This window comes from Podarcis cretensis (genome assembly GCF_951804945.1).
Source record: "Podarcis cretensis genome assembly, chromosome: 6".
NCBI lineage: Eukaryota > Metazoa > Chordata > Lepidosauria > Squamata > Lacertidae > Podarcis > Podarcis cretensis.
Window position 1 is genome coordinate 45,017,697 of NC_137175.1, and position 12,496 is coordinate 45,030,192.

Sequence of the window (12,496 nt, forward strand, 5' to 3'; positions counted from 1 at the left end):
TCCAGTCCAATATTTATAGCCTTAAAATGTTCTACATCAGCTTGTTCTGTTACAAGTAACTGAGATAATGTGGGAGGAATTGGCAAAGAGGGATGGGGGAATGTGTGTCCTAGAAATGAGGAAACAATACTGATCAGGTATTTCATTTGTGTTTCACTAGCCAGTCATTTACTCATCTCAGACTATTCTAACCCTGATTCAGAACCAAATCACCAGCAGTCGTAAGGATGAAGACCTCCCAAGTACCCTGAGTGATGTTCATGTTGTGCCTGTGCTGGTGAGAGAGAAAAAATATGAAAAGGTAAGACTGCAGGAGCTTCTTCGTGTCTTTGATCCCTAAGAACATGGCTGGGCCTACTTAGTATACTCTGAATAATAATAATAATAATAATAATAATAATAATAATAATAATATTTGTACCTTGCTCATCTGAATCCATTTGTATCCAGTTCTGCAAGGTATGGTAGAAAATCCCAAAGAGGCAACTCAAATGGAACTTTTCAGGCATTATATTTGGTCATATTGATTGCAATTAGGATCTTATCCCTGCAAACCCACAGTCCTTAATATTTATTTCTCTCCTGAAGCTAGAAGCCATGCCACCCAAAGAACATTTCAGCCATGTTGGTGTTGGTGCTTCTGGGTGGGAGACGGCCTTCTTCCGGCACTGGTCCAAAACACATAGCACAGCATTCACTCCTCCAGACGTACAAGCAAGCAGCAGAGCTTAGAAGAAGCTGAGACTGAGGATATGTAGCATCTGGGTTTAGTGATTTATTTACACGATCAAAATAAAGAACAGAGCCATTATGGCATGTCTCTTCTCTGAGAGAGGACAACAACAGAACAAAGAAGACGGAAGCGGCATACAGTTCCTTCTGTTTGCATGCTTCCAAAGAATAGAATGTCAACACACAGAGCATGTGATCTAGTAGTCACACACTGCAGCACGAGAGAGAATGAAACTCCTGACTGTTGGCTAACCCAGTGGCGTAGCGTGGGGGGTGCAGGGGGGCCCGGCCGCACCGGGCGCAACATCTGGGGGTTAGGGTTAGGGGGGCAAATCCATGGGTTAGGGGGCGCAAATCCACGGGTTAGGGGGCGCAAATTACTTGCCTTGCCCCGGGTGCTGACAACCCACGCTACGCCGCTGGGCTAACCTCCTGCTGTAGAAATACTATTCCTACCTGAGGCCACAAATGATTATCGTTCAGAGGGAAAGGAAGACATTGAACTGGTATTAAATTACACTCTCCTTCTTTCCCTGGAAGTAAACTGCTTTTGTAAGGATTCTAAAGTCAGAGTTGGTTAGCCTTTTTCAAAATATCAAGTATGATAGGAGGAATAGGGAGGAGGGTAAATGAGGGTTCTTCTGCAACCTTCTAAAAGAGTTAAGAATTTCATCTTAAAGTTAACTTTGGGTTATGGCCAGTTTCTACTGATCTGTGGCTTACTGGGAAGCACATATTGTTCCACTTTAATTTACATGATGGAGAATCCTGTATCTGGCAGGAGGAAAACCACTTGCTGAGCTGAGAGGATTACCTGTTGTAAAATATTGACCAGGCGAATCCTTTTCTCACCCCAGTGTTTATCAACTCCTGTTATATTGCTACAGAGCCAAACTGTCTTGTTTTAATTTTAAGTCACATAGGAATCAGAGTGAGAATCAAGGAGGGGTGAAATTCTATCATACCTCACTGCTTTGGCTAATTTTCCAGTTCAATATTTATAGCCTAAAAAATGGTCTGCATCAGATTGTTATGTTACAAGTAATAGAGATAATGTGGGAAGAATTAGCAAGAGAGATGGGAGAGGGTATGTCCTAGAAATGAGGAAACAAAACTTCATTTGTGTATCACTAGCCAGTCATTTACTCGTCTCAGACTATTCTAACCCTGTTTTCATTTGAAACTGATGCAGACCCAAATCACCAGCAGTCTTAAGGATGAAGACTTCTATCAGTCCTCTGCTGTGCTAGCTACTAGCTCCTCCAACCTCCCAAGTACCCTGAGTGATGTTCGTGTTGTGCCTGTGCTGGTGAGAGAGAAAAAATATGAAAAGGTAAGACTGAGAGGGACTTCCGGTTTGGTGTCATGGAGGAGGCTGGAATTCCATCGCAGCCATTCGCACGGGTAATTAGAGGCTGAGATTGGAGTAATCAGCCTCCCAACTCCCCCAGGGTCAGGGGCGGCAGTCTCATCCTCATTTGCCCAACACCTGGCCCCAAATCCGGAAGGAATGAGGGGGCAGGGGCCGCTGGATGGAAAGCACTGTGCGTTTCTTGGCAACTCTCCAAAGTCGTCTCCGTGAGCAACAAACTTCAATTTCTTAAGATGAAAAATCGGATTTAAGTCATGGACATGCTCTGAGTGAGGGGGGAGAAATTACTCTGCTAATTAATTCAGCCGCTGAGGTGCTAAAGTGGAAGAAGGATTATCATCTGCGTGGAGCTGGTGTGTCGGAACGGAAGGGGTGGTGGTGGTGAGCATTCTTTGTTTCACTTCGATACTTCGTTTTGCTATGTTACCTGGCAAAATCTCCTCTGGAAGGACTGACTACCGGATTATTTATGCAAGCAAGCAAGACTGGAGAATATTGCATTTACTGATGTAATATGGTTCTAGCAATTATTAACTGTGTGGAAATGGCTTTGCAAGTGAAAAATCAAGACTGTTGGCATTAATTGCTTGGACGAGAAAAGGTGGAGAAACTTTTGACATATGCCTGGTACAACTGGCAGAAAGTCAGATCTCCTCCATATTGGAATGTCACAGGCAACTATAAAAATCAGAAAGTGAAAGTGGAATGCCATAGCTGGATTGGAAGCACAAAGAAAGAAAAAGAAAGAAAGAAAGACATAAGAACCCACACAGAAACACACTGTTTTGATTTATCTCGCTTGCTGGATGAACTCAGAGGCTGTTGAAAACAATGAAGGATTAACATCAGAATGACTTATGGGAACTATCGGAAATGACTACAAAAAGCAGCAGAAATTGTTGAATGGTTTCTTTAAATATTAAGGTTCATTATTGTTTCACAAGATGTGTATCTCTTTAAAGGCCAGAGCAAATAACATGACCTAGTTTTACAGCTGTGAAGCAGTATAGCAGGTGCTGTTAAGTTGTGGTAATCAAGCAGTGTCAATTGGGTATAATATATAAAGAGCAGCATGTAACTCTCTCAGTACCCTGTTGAATGGGTCATACCTTCTGCAGCACAACTAATCTGCAAAATAACCAATAGAAATATGAGATGATTAGAACCCCCCCCCCGACCTCAGAGCATGGGAACATTTGGATTGTTTGATTATTGGATTATTTGTATAATTTGGAATGTTTAATGTGGTTTGATTGGATTGTTAAAATGGAAAATTTAATAAATATCATTTACAGAAAAGAAAAAGTAAAGGTAAGACTGTGGGAACTTCTTTGTGTCTTTGATCCCTGAGAACATAGCTGGGCTACTTAGTAAATTCTGAATAATAATAATAAATAATTTTATTACTTATACCCTGCCTATCTGGCTGGGTTTCCCTAGCCAATCCATTTGTAACCAGTTCTGCAAGGTGGGATAGAAAATCCCAAAGGGGCAACTCAAATGGAACTTTTAATTCGGCTTCTAGTGCTTAATTAACAAGGGCTGCTTCCACACTATGCATTTTACTGGCACTACCACAACAAACATAATGAACAAAATGTTCCCCTTTCATATTTTCATTTTTTAGTTTGTCCTCTTCTGCCTGCTGCCATCTCAGAACCTTCAGAGTCATTTCCTTCCTATTTCCTTGTGACCCTTCTCTCAGCTGTAGTGGTTTTTATTCTCCCTCCCACCCCCACCCCCCCACTGGGCATAAGGAAGATGTCTCTTCTTTCACTAGGCCCTGCCTTCCCCAAGCATGGCAACAATTCAGAAGCTCCTTGGTTTGGTTGCAGTACACTGCTTCCTGTGGGGTAGAAATGGTGGTAACAATAAGGGGCAGGATCTTACAAGTGGGATGTTCTTTTATTACCTAGGAGAATATTGCTTATCCTTATATTTCATTGCTGTCCTTGTTCTCCAATCTGGCATCGTTAATCTTCCTACCCTTATTCCTGGGAAACTGCTTCTTTCCAGGCTGAAAATGTATGGGCACCTGAAGACCGTCAGGCGCCACCCTGCAACGTGAATGAAGCTGGAAAGTGTCACAGAGTCTCTGAACACGACAGTGACTTGGTAAGTTGAAAAATGATGAAAATTGTTTTTATGGAGGAGGGTGTAGGGGGAGAAAGAATAGAATCAAGAAGGCAGGCAAGGGGTGGAAGGAAAATAGCTGGCAAGAGAGGAGCAAGAAAAGCAACGCTCTATCTAACCTCTGGCTTTCCAGAAGTTGTTAGACTAAAACTCCCACCATCCTTTTTCATTAGCCACACTGGCTGGGGCTGATGGGAACTGTAGTCCAGCAACCTCTGGAGAGCCCAAGGTTCCCTGCTATTGCTCTAAAGGACATGAAGGGGAGTATTAAAAAGAAAATGGGAAAAGAGGGACACTCTCACTAGTCTTCTGGTCACAAATAAAAACGTGGCTTTCAGGGCATCCTAAATGCATGACTGTGGTTTTAATCATTGTTTGTAAGGATTCTGAGATAATCAAACTAAGAGCACTAATGATCGGGCTCTACAAGGAAAGGATGGGAGACTCAAAACTGAGACAAAGAAAGGGTCCTCGGAAGAGAGCTAGAGAGGGATAGAGAAAAATGAGACAGCTTGTAGCACCAGACAGCAGTGAGTCCATGAGTCCAAAGTCTTAGCCCAGATCAGGAAAAGTTTAGCTGTGTCTGCTTAGCATTTGGGTTCTTCTGAGTTCTCACTGAAAGCAGTAAGATATTTAGGAAGAGGGGAGACTTGTTTTATATTAACTTATATAAACTTCTTAGAGATTTTTGGCAAATAAATATTGTCAAATGAACAAAATTGCTGTTGTACCTTATTTGATCACCCTGCTCTTTTGCCAGGTGCTCTCACAGTCCCCACCTCACAGCCTCATTTCCTGTGATCAAAAAAGTGATACAGAAAGATGGCTGGAATACTGTTCTAGTTCACCAAAGAACCAACACAGCAGTGATTTGAGGCATTCTAGCGCAAATAGGACCTCAAGACAGTTGCGTATTCAGCGTTCAAGATCCCCTCACAGACGAGAGCGATCCCATGGAAGCAGCGACCGGTCCCCTCGTTCACAAAAGGGCCAACACAGCAGTGATTCACAGCATTCTAGAGCAAGCCATGTCTCAAGGGAACTGCATATTCGCCGTTCAAGATCTCCTCACAGACGAGAACGATCCCATGGAAGCAGCAACTTGTCCCCTTGCAGGCAAGAACATAACCTGAGATTCCCTCAAAGCTAGAGGGCAGGGCCAGCACATCCGTAAGGTGGAATGAGGCTGCTACCTCAGGCGGCAGAAGCATCAGTGCTTGTGGGTACCCCTCTGCCAGCGGCAGCAGCATCAGTGCTGATTTTGGCCAAGATCTCATGCAATTTCAGGCGAAATCTCACTCAAAATCAGTGCTGGTGACAGTGCTTCTTCTCTGCCAGCAGTGGAGGTAGCAGGGCAGACAGCACAAGTGACGGCAGGGTGGCCGGGCTCAGCAGAGTGGCACTTCCCATTTTGCCTCAAGCAGCAAAATGGGACGAGCCGGCCCTGCAAGGCTACAGTTCTTGGAACTCAGTGGGGGAACACCAGGGTAGCGGGCTTCTGTTTTAGAAACTGGGTAGTTTTGAATCATATAAAATGATATTGATGCCAGGCATAGAGAAGAAAGGAGTCTGAGAGAACTAGGATAATTTGGAGCCTTCTTGGTGGTGCTTATGCATAGAAAGAAATGAGCCATGGGAAATGGGTAGTTCTGTTGCAAAATAGGATAGATTGAAAGGATTCCGAATCGAATGGGTTTCAGGCTGAACTCAATGGCTACATTTGTACTGCAAACTGAAATGAAACTGGCTTAGCTATCTGGCTTCCCTTGGTGAATCATGGGGACTGTAGTTTTGTGCAAATTAGTCTTAGCCACCCACCTTACCAGTTGGCCTGTTCCCAGAGTTTTGGGATGCGGGGAAGCAGCAACAGTCAGGCTCTTGATGTGGTGTTCAAAATGCAGGCAGGCGCAGCTTTTCAAGTGAGTCATGTGCTTCTTTTCACAGGAGAGAGCACTCCAACTTCTGTCACTGTGGATATTGCTACAATCCACACAGAAAGAATTTATATGAGAGAGATTCCCCTCCCTCTTACTTGGTTCAGAAAAGAAGTCATCGCTATTCCCCAGAAGGTTTGTTTTTTATTGGGCAGTTCAGAGTGGGAATCTTCATGTTCCAGCTGAAGGGACAAAGATATTAGTGTTTACAATATTGTCTCCTTGGCATGAAAGGGTCCTCTCCAAGCTGTGTATCCTTTTGGATCAACGTTTGATGCTCCCATTGTGCCAGTAGCATTTTGCCACTGGCAAGCAACCTTTTGTGACTGTATGGAGATGTCTAGGAGCTATGGGTGTGCCTAGGATCTGCACCCCTGCCCGGCTCCAGTCTGCTGGTCTGCCAGACACAGCGGGAGCAAAAGATGCGTGCCTTTGGCTGCTGCTCTAGCCCGCAAAACACCTGATTTGCCCAGCAGAGCAGTAGCAAAAGACATGTCTTCATGGAAACAGGACTTCATGGAAACAGGAATCACAGTGAAAGAAAGCAGTATTTCAAATGCAGTTGCAGAGGTGACTGGTTATTCTCTCGGAGACTTCAGGAATGTGTAAAAGGCCCCTTGTCGGATAACTGTCAGTGTGTGAAAGAGCAGGTTTCCCAGCATATCAAGTCTATCTGACTGTCACATAACTTAGGGGCTTTGTTATCCAAGCGTTTGGTACAATCACTTCGTCTGAATCAGTTTGGACCCCGGTGTACTGAAAAAAAGGGAGGATAGAAGGGAGAAACCTTGAAACAAAACTTGGTTCGTAAGCAGCCACAGTTCTCTTTCAGCTTAAAGATCAGAGACACTCATTCCTGGTACTACTGGAATGTGAGCCAGAGAGATTTTGGTGCCAAGGAAGGAACTAGATAAGATCCTCCTCCCAGCAAATGGTGCCTCTGTAAACTTTATGGTCTGGGTCTTGTCACTTTCCTCAATTAAGATGATATAACAAAGCAAAAGGTTGTCTTTTGGCAGTGAGGGATTGATGTTTCAAAGTATCCTGGCTTGGCTGTTCGTAAGTGCAAATGTGGTTCTTTAATTGGGGTGCATATGGGTGAGATACTGAAAAAGTTGCAGTGTTGACAGGGGAAGAAAATTATATATGTGAGGAAGGGGAAAGAGTTTCTTTCTTTCTTGAGGCCCTTTGTTTTTTGCTCTTTCCCTGAACTGAGTATTTCATAGATTGTCTTCACATGTTGTTTTCACAGTTATAATTACATACATTTCCTCATTTCCCTTTTTTCTATTAACATGCTTTCTTAGTGTTCAGTTCTTTTTATATTACATTTTATAATTGTTGTTTTTCTGAGTAAATTCTTATTTCCCCCATTTGGCATTATATATATTTTTTGTTGATCTTCAATTTATATCTTTTTCATAAACTATTTCTTTCAAATTATTCAACGTTTACAGCAGGATTTCCCTTAAGTTTTATCCATCAGCTCCATGTTTGCTTGGCAGCTATGAATACATTTTTAAATATTCTTTAGCCTAGTTCTTTTTAGACTTCTTGTTGAATTAATTTTAATCTATAATAGGAGGAATATAGCAGCTTAACAGAGGATATTTTGAAGCAATGTTAATAGAACTCTATATAACCTTATTCTCTTGCCATTTTATGCACTTTCTATATAATTATTCCATGGATATAACTCTCTTTTCAATATTTCTACACATTTTATTGTTGATCTTAGAGTTTCAACATTTGTATGCTGCAATACCAGTAAAGCTCACAAGTCCATTTTATACATAATCTGGCACTTGGGTCCATTTCCAGTTGCACTTCTTAGGTCACTAGAGCCAAAAAAAGAACTTGGTCTTTAATCACCATTAGCATTCTTTTATCCCCAGAGTTAGGAAGCCCCACCCACAAATCAAAATGCTGTCTAACATCTCTGTTTTGCAGCAAGAAGTGAATTGTACGAAGCACCACATTCCTACAACCGTGAGAGCCCCAGAGAGGTAAGAGAAGATGCCTATATCTTACTGGCTTAAGTTGGCATATGCTTGATAATTGTTGGCATCCATCTGTCTCAAAAGACAATGGAGTGCACCTCTGGAGGTGAGGTCAAACCATTGGAGAATCACAGCACCTGCAGTGGCTGCAGAGACTGGTAACTCATAACAGCTGCCTTCCTTGTTCTTGCTGTGCTAGCAGCACCAAAGTGACCTCTTTAGGATGCAAGCCTGGGCAATGTGTATGGAGATCCTGGGCTGCCCAGATGACAAGACCCTCCTCTCAGCTTCACTGATGTGGTCCAAATGAAAGCAGAGCACTACATATGGCACCAGTTTGGCTGCAGGAGTTGCCAGAAGGAAGTGTAGAAGGCACCATCCAGCCATTTTAGGGACTCCACTCTGGATTTGTGTAGAGTTTACTCCTTAGCCTTTTCTTCTCCACAAGGCAGCATGTTATGCTTCATTAAGCTGAATAGATCTCTGACAATATCAGTGGAGGAGTTTGAAAGAGAGCTGAAATGAGATTCCTGTTCTCCCTGTCTCTCAAAATGAGCCCTTGAGCATGTACAGTTCATGTGCCACTACAGTGGTACCTTGGTTATCGGACATCTCTGATGCCGAACGTTTCGGTTTTCGAACGCCGAAAACCCAGAAGTAAATGCTTCTGTTTTTGAATGCACCTTGGAAGTTGGAACGGCTTCTGCTGCATGTATCTTGTTGTTTTCCACAATTGTCTCTATTGAATTGGCAGACCGCCTTTTGTGCCTCAGTTTTCGAACCTTTCGGAATTCGAACGGTCTTCCAGAACAGATTACGTTTGAAAACCGAGGTACCACTGTATAATGATTCCTCCACTTAAATGCCAAGATAACCTCTGCCTGGGATAGGGAACCTTTGGTCATGCAGATCTTGTTAGACTACAGTTCTCATCATTCCACTCCATTGGCTATGCTGGCTAGGACTGATGTGAGTTGGCATTCAGTAACAAATAGAAGGCCACAGGTTTCCTGTTCCTTATCTAAGCAAACACTGCTTTTGGTCTGACATGGTGCACTAATTTTACAAAGGTGGGCATTTATCCAACAAATCTCTGGTGGTGGCTTATTTCAGACTCCCTTTTATTTATTTATTTCTTTCTTCCTCCTGGCCTGTAAAATGAAATCCAATTCACAGACGTTAAAGAAAAAAATAACATCCTCTCGGAAAACTGAAAAGAAGAAGGAGGCAACAGCAATTTCAGAGACAGCAAGGAAATCTACCAAGGTAGCTGAAGAAATGTATGGGTGTCTTAATATGATGATGTATGTGATCTCGTGTCTTGCTTCTAGCCTTCCCTTAGGCAGTTGGTCGACCAGCACAGGAAACGGTATACTGGACTAGATGAGCTTTCTATCTGATCCAGCAGGGTTTTTGTGTACATAACCCAAGTCAAGCCAGTGAAATGAGTATAAAACCTGCATGGTCCCAATGATAGCGTGAACTCTCAGTAATAGAGGTTCTCCAGTACAGAGCTGTCTTCTTAGTGGAAGGTGGTGGTAGTGGTGGTTGTCATCATCATCATCATACCTTGGCATGTGTCTTTCCAGCATTTTCTTTAGCTGAACAAATGTGCTTCCCTTATACCTCTTACCCTTGTGGTACCATGTAAATGCAGGCAAGTTGAGGTGGCAGTGATTGCCTATTAATAAGTGGAGTTTTCCAAGCGGTATCAGTTCACTAGATCATACCTTTTCTAACATTAGGCACTTCAGAATGCTCCAACTGGTTTAGCAGCATGAAGAGATCTACCCCTCAGTTTTGGAAACTAGTCATGAGACTAGTGGGTATACTCTGTTGACAGGATAGTCAACATCCTTGGGAGTTCACGGTGGGATTTTTAGTCCACAGAGTAAACGGTAAGAACAAATGCATTGGTGTCCTTAGGTGTCTTGGAGTTATTTCACTCTGATGCTCAGAGTAGTACCTACCCTTCCTCTACAGAGCTCAGGATGACATACATGGATGTGGATTATACCACTACCTTTGAAATAACCCTTTCACATAGGCTGGAGAGTGGCTGCTCTTAGTAAGTTTCATTATGTGAGTGGAGATTTTAACTGATCTCCCAGCCATTCTGGCCCTCCATCCATTTGCTCACCTTTTGTTTTCATCGGTACCAGCTCTGCTGGAAAGCTAGATCTATGTCACACCCTTTCCTCAAAGAATTCAAGGTGGGGTATAATGGCAAAGGTTTTGTTTTTTGATATCCTGCCAAGGTTGGTGCAATCCTTTGCATCCTCCTTGGGTTGTTGGCAAACGAATCCAGTTGTAGCAACCAGTATGCACTACAGAGTTTCCTGCTTGGGTAACAGTGTTAATTTTTGGCATGAACAAAGCCTTGCTTTGTTAGTGAGCAGATCCAATTAGGTCCTTTTCTTTTCGGTTTCTACAGACTAAGAAGAAAACCAAAGGGGACCAAGCTGGTGGTGCACCAATCTCATCAGAGACTGCACAAAAGTTACAGCCGGTGGAAACAGAATTGCCTGACCCGGTAGGAAGGAGGATTCAATCTTGCAATGGCTGGTCTTCGGCCTGGACTAAGCAAGAGTCTTTCCCCTTAGCCCTCTCTTCACTGATTTCCACATGTTGGTATTTGTAACTGATGCATTTATTCTGCTGGCTGTACAAGTCATTTGCTGCAGAACAGGGACTGGGAACAGTTTTCAGCTTGGGGGCCTGCTGATTCCTTCTGCATAACCTTTGGAGAGTCACAAGCCAAGGTTGAAGCAGCAGAGGCCAGAGTGGGTGGAGCAACAAATGTGTTCCCCGCCCTCTTAGTTTCTATACACACTCAAATGCCCCTCTCTATCCTCCATCCAGACAAGCGAGAGTGGAGTAATCAGAGCTCAAGGACATGTTCGAAAAGGAGTAGGACGCATTCCACAGGCAAAAGCGCTTGGTTTTGTGGAAAGAATGTTGGAAAGTTTCCTGTGTAGTTTTTGATTAATTTTTAACTTTCTGTTTAATGTCACTGAGTAGAGGTTGCTAGCTTGTATTGTACGCAATCAAGTACTTTGTGGCACATACACAATTGAAGGCCAGACATCAGGAGAGGGATGTTACGTAACAAGTACAAAGAGAACTGATGTGTGCATGTGCCTTGCTTTATTTTTCCAGTTATGGAAATGTATAAAAGCTGTAAAAACCCTTTGCTCAGTGACGTTCCCTTCAGACTTGCTCTGGGGGTGCTGTCCTGCAGCAATAAATAAAGCGGATACCTATTGAGTGCCTTGCTTGATATCCTGCACCTTGTCTATTATTTAAACTGATTCCTACCTGGGGACAAACTGGGGAGTGGCCTCCCTTAACTATGGGGGTACAGAGCAGTGAGGAAGTGTGGCCCGGAAAGGGTTCTGACCACCAGATAGACAAGCCTAGAGGACTACATTCACCCCCCAGGCCTGAGGTCCCTCCCTCTCCCACTGTAAAGGCCAAGATGCAAAAGATAATGGAATCATTTCCACAGCCCATAGAAGCATCTGGCTTAATGAAACATCATTGTGCGATACCTAGATCTTAGTTGTGACACCTGAAAGCAGCCCCCCCCCCCCAGACCTGGGTTTCACTCTAGGTCTACTGTCAGCAGCCTCACCAGAAAAATACTTAATTTCATTCTGTTGTGAGCCAGTGATCTTGTCTTCCTTGTGCAAGCGCAAAAACTATCTTTGACACACCCCTAGTTTCGTTTTAGGCCATGTTAACACCTTATCCCATTGGGAAAATCTCTATAGATCCAGGCAGCAACCTGCAGTGAGGATGCAGACCCCACTCATTCCCTGTGTGCTGGAGATAAAGATGGCTTTTCATCATCCTCAAGGACTTCTGAGGACCGTTCTGCAGCTGTACTAGCAAGAAAGGAAGAGATAGAGCAGGTAACTGAGCCTCTTCGGCATGTCAGTATGAACTGGGAGATCTGAAGCACGATTATTGTGAAGGTCACATGTTATTTTCGCTCCTGTATCAGACACAAAAGGCTTGTGCGAGGCCAAGCATAAAGGGGCCTGTCACAGACTAAGAGGAGTTGTAGTCCAAAACATCTGGAGGGAACCAGGTTGACAAAGGCTGTTTTAGGGGAGTAGTCCTATCGTCCAGTCATATTTGCTGGAGGGTCCCAGTGGGGCGCCTATAAACAAACATGGTCCCAAGACTCAAAAAAGGTTCACACCTCTGACAGCAAGTTTGCGAAGTGTATACATACTGCTTTGCGACATCTCAAATTGTCTTGACTGACATTTAAAATTAAACAAAGCAGCAAATACACACTTTGCAAGCACATGTCTTGG

General features: G+C 43.5%; 1 protein-coding gene across 1 annotated transcript in view; it reads left to right on the forward strand.

Annotated features, from left to right (window-relative positions):
• LOC307219172 (uncharacterized protein) overlaps window positions 1–12,496 on the forward strand; it is a 29,908-nt gene that overhangs the window by 16,155 nt on the left and 1,257 nt on the right. Inside the window, exons 11-19 of the mRNA XM_079982172.1 lie at window positions 203–301; window positions 1,925–2,065; window positions 4,121–4,219; window positions 4,998–5,353; window positions 6,182–6,306; window positions 8,122–8,177; window positions 9,348–9,437; window positions 10,606–10,704; window positions 11,945–12,085. Coding sequence (XP_079838298.1) covers window positions 203–301; window positions 1,925–2,065; window positions 4,121–4,219; window positions 4,998–5,353; window positions 6,182–6,306; window positions 8,122–8,177; window positions 9,348–9,437; window positions 10,606–10,704; window positions 11,945–12,085 — 1,206 coding nt within the window. The remainder of the gene's footprint in view (window positions 1–202; window positions 302–1,924; window positions 2,066–4,120; window positions 4,220–4,997; window positions 5,354–6,181; window positions 6,307–8,121; window positions 8,178–9,347; window positions 9,438–10,605; window positions 10,705–11,944; window positions 12,086–12,496) is intronic.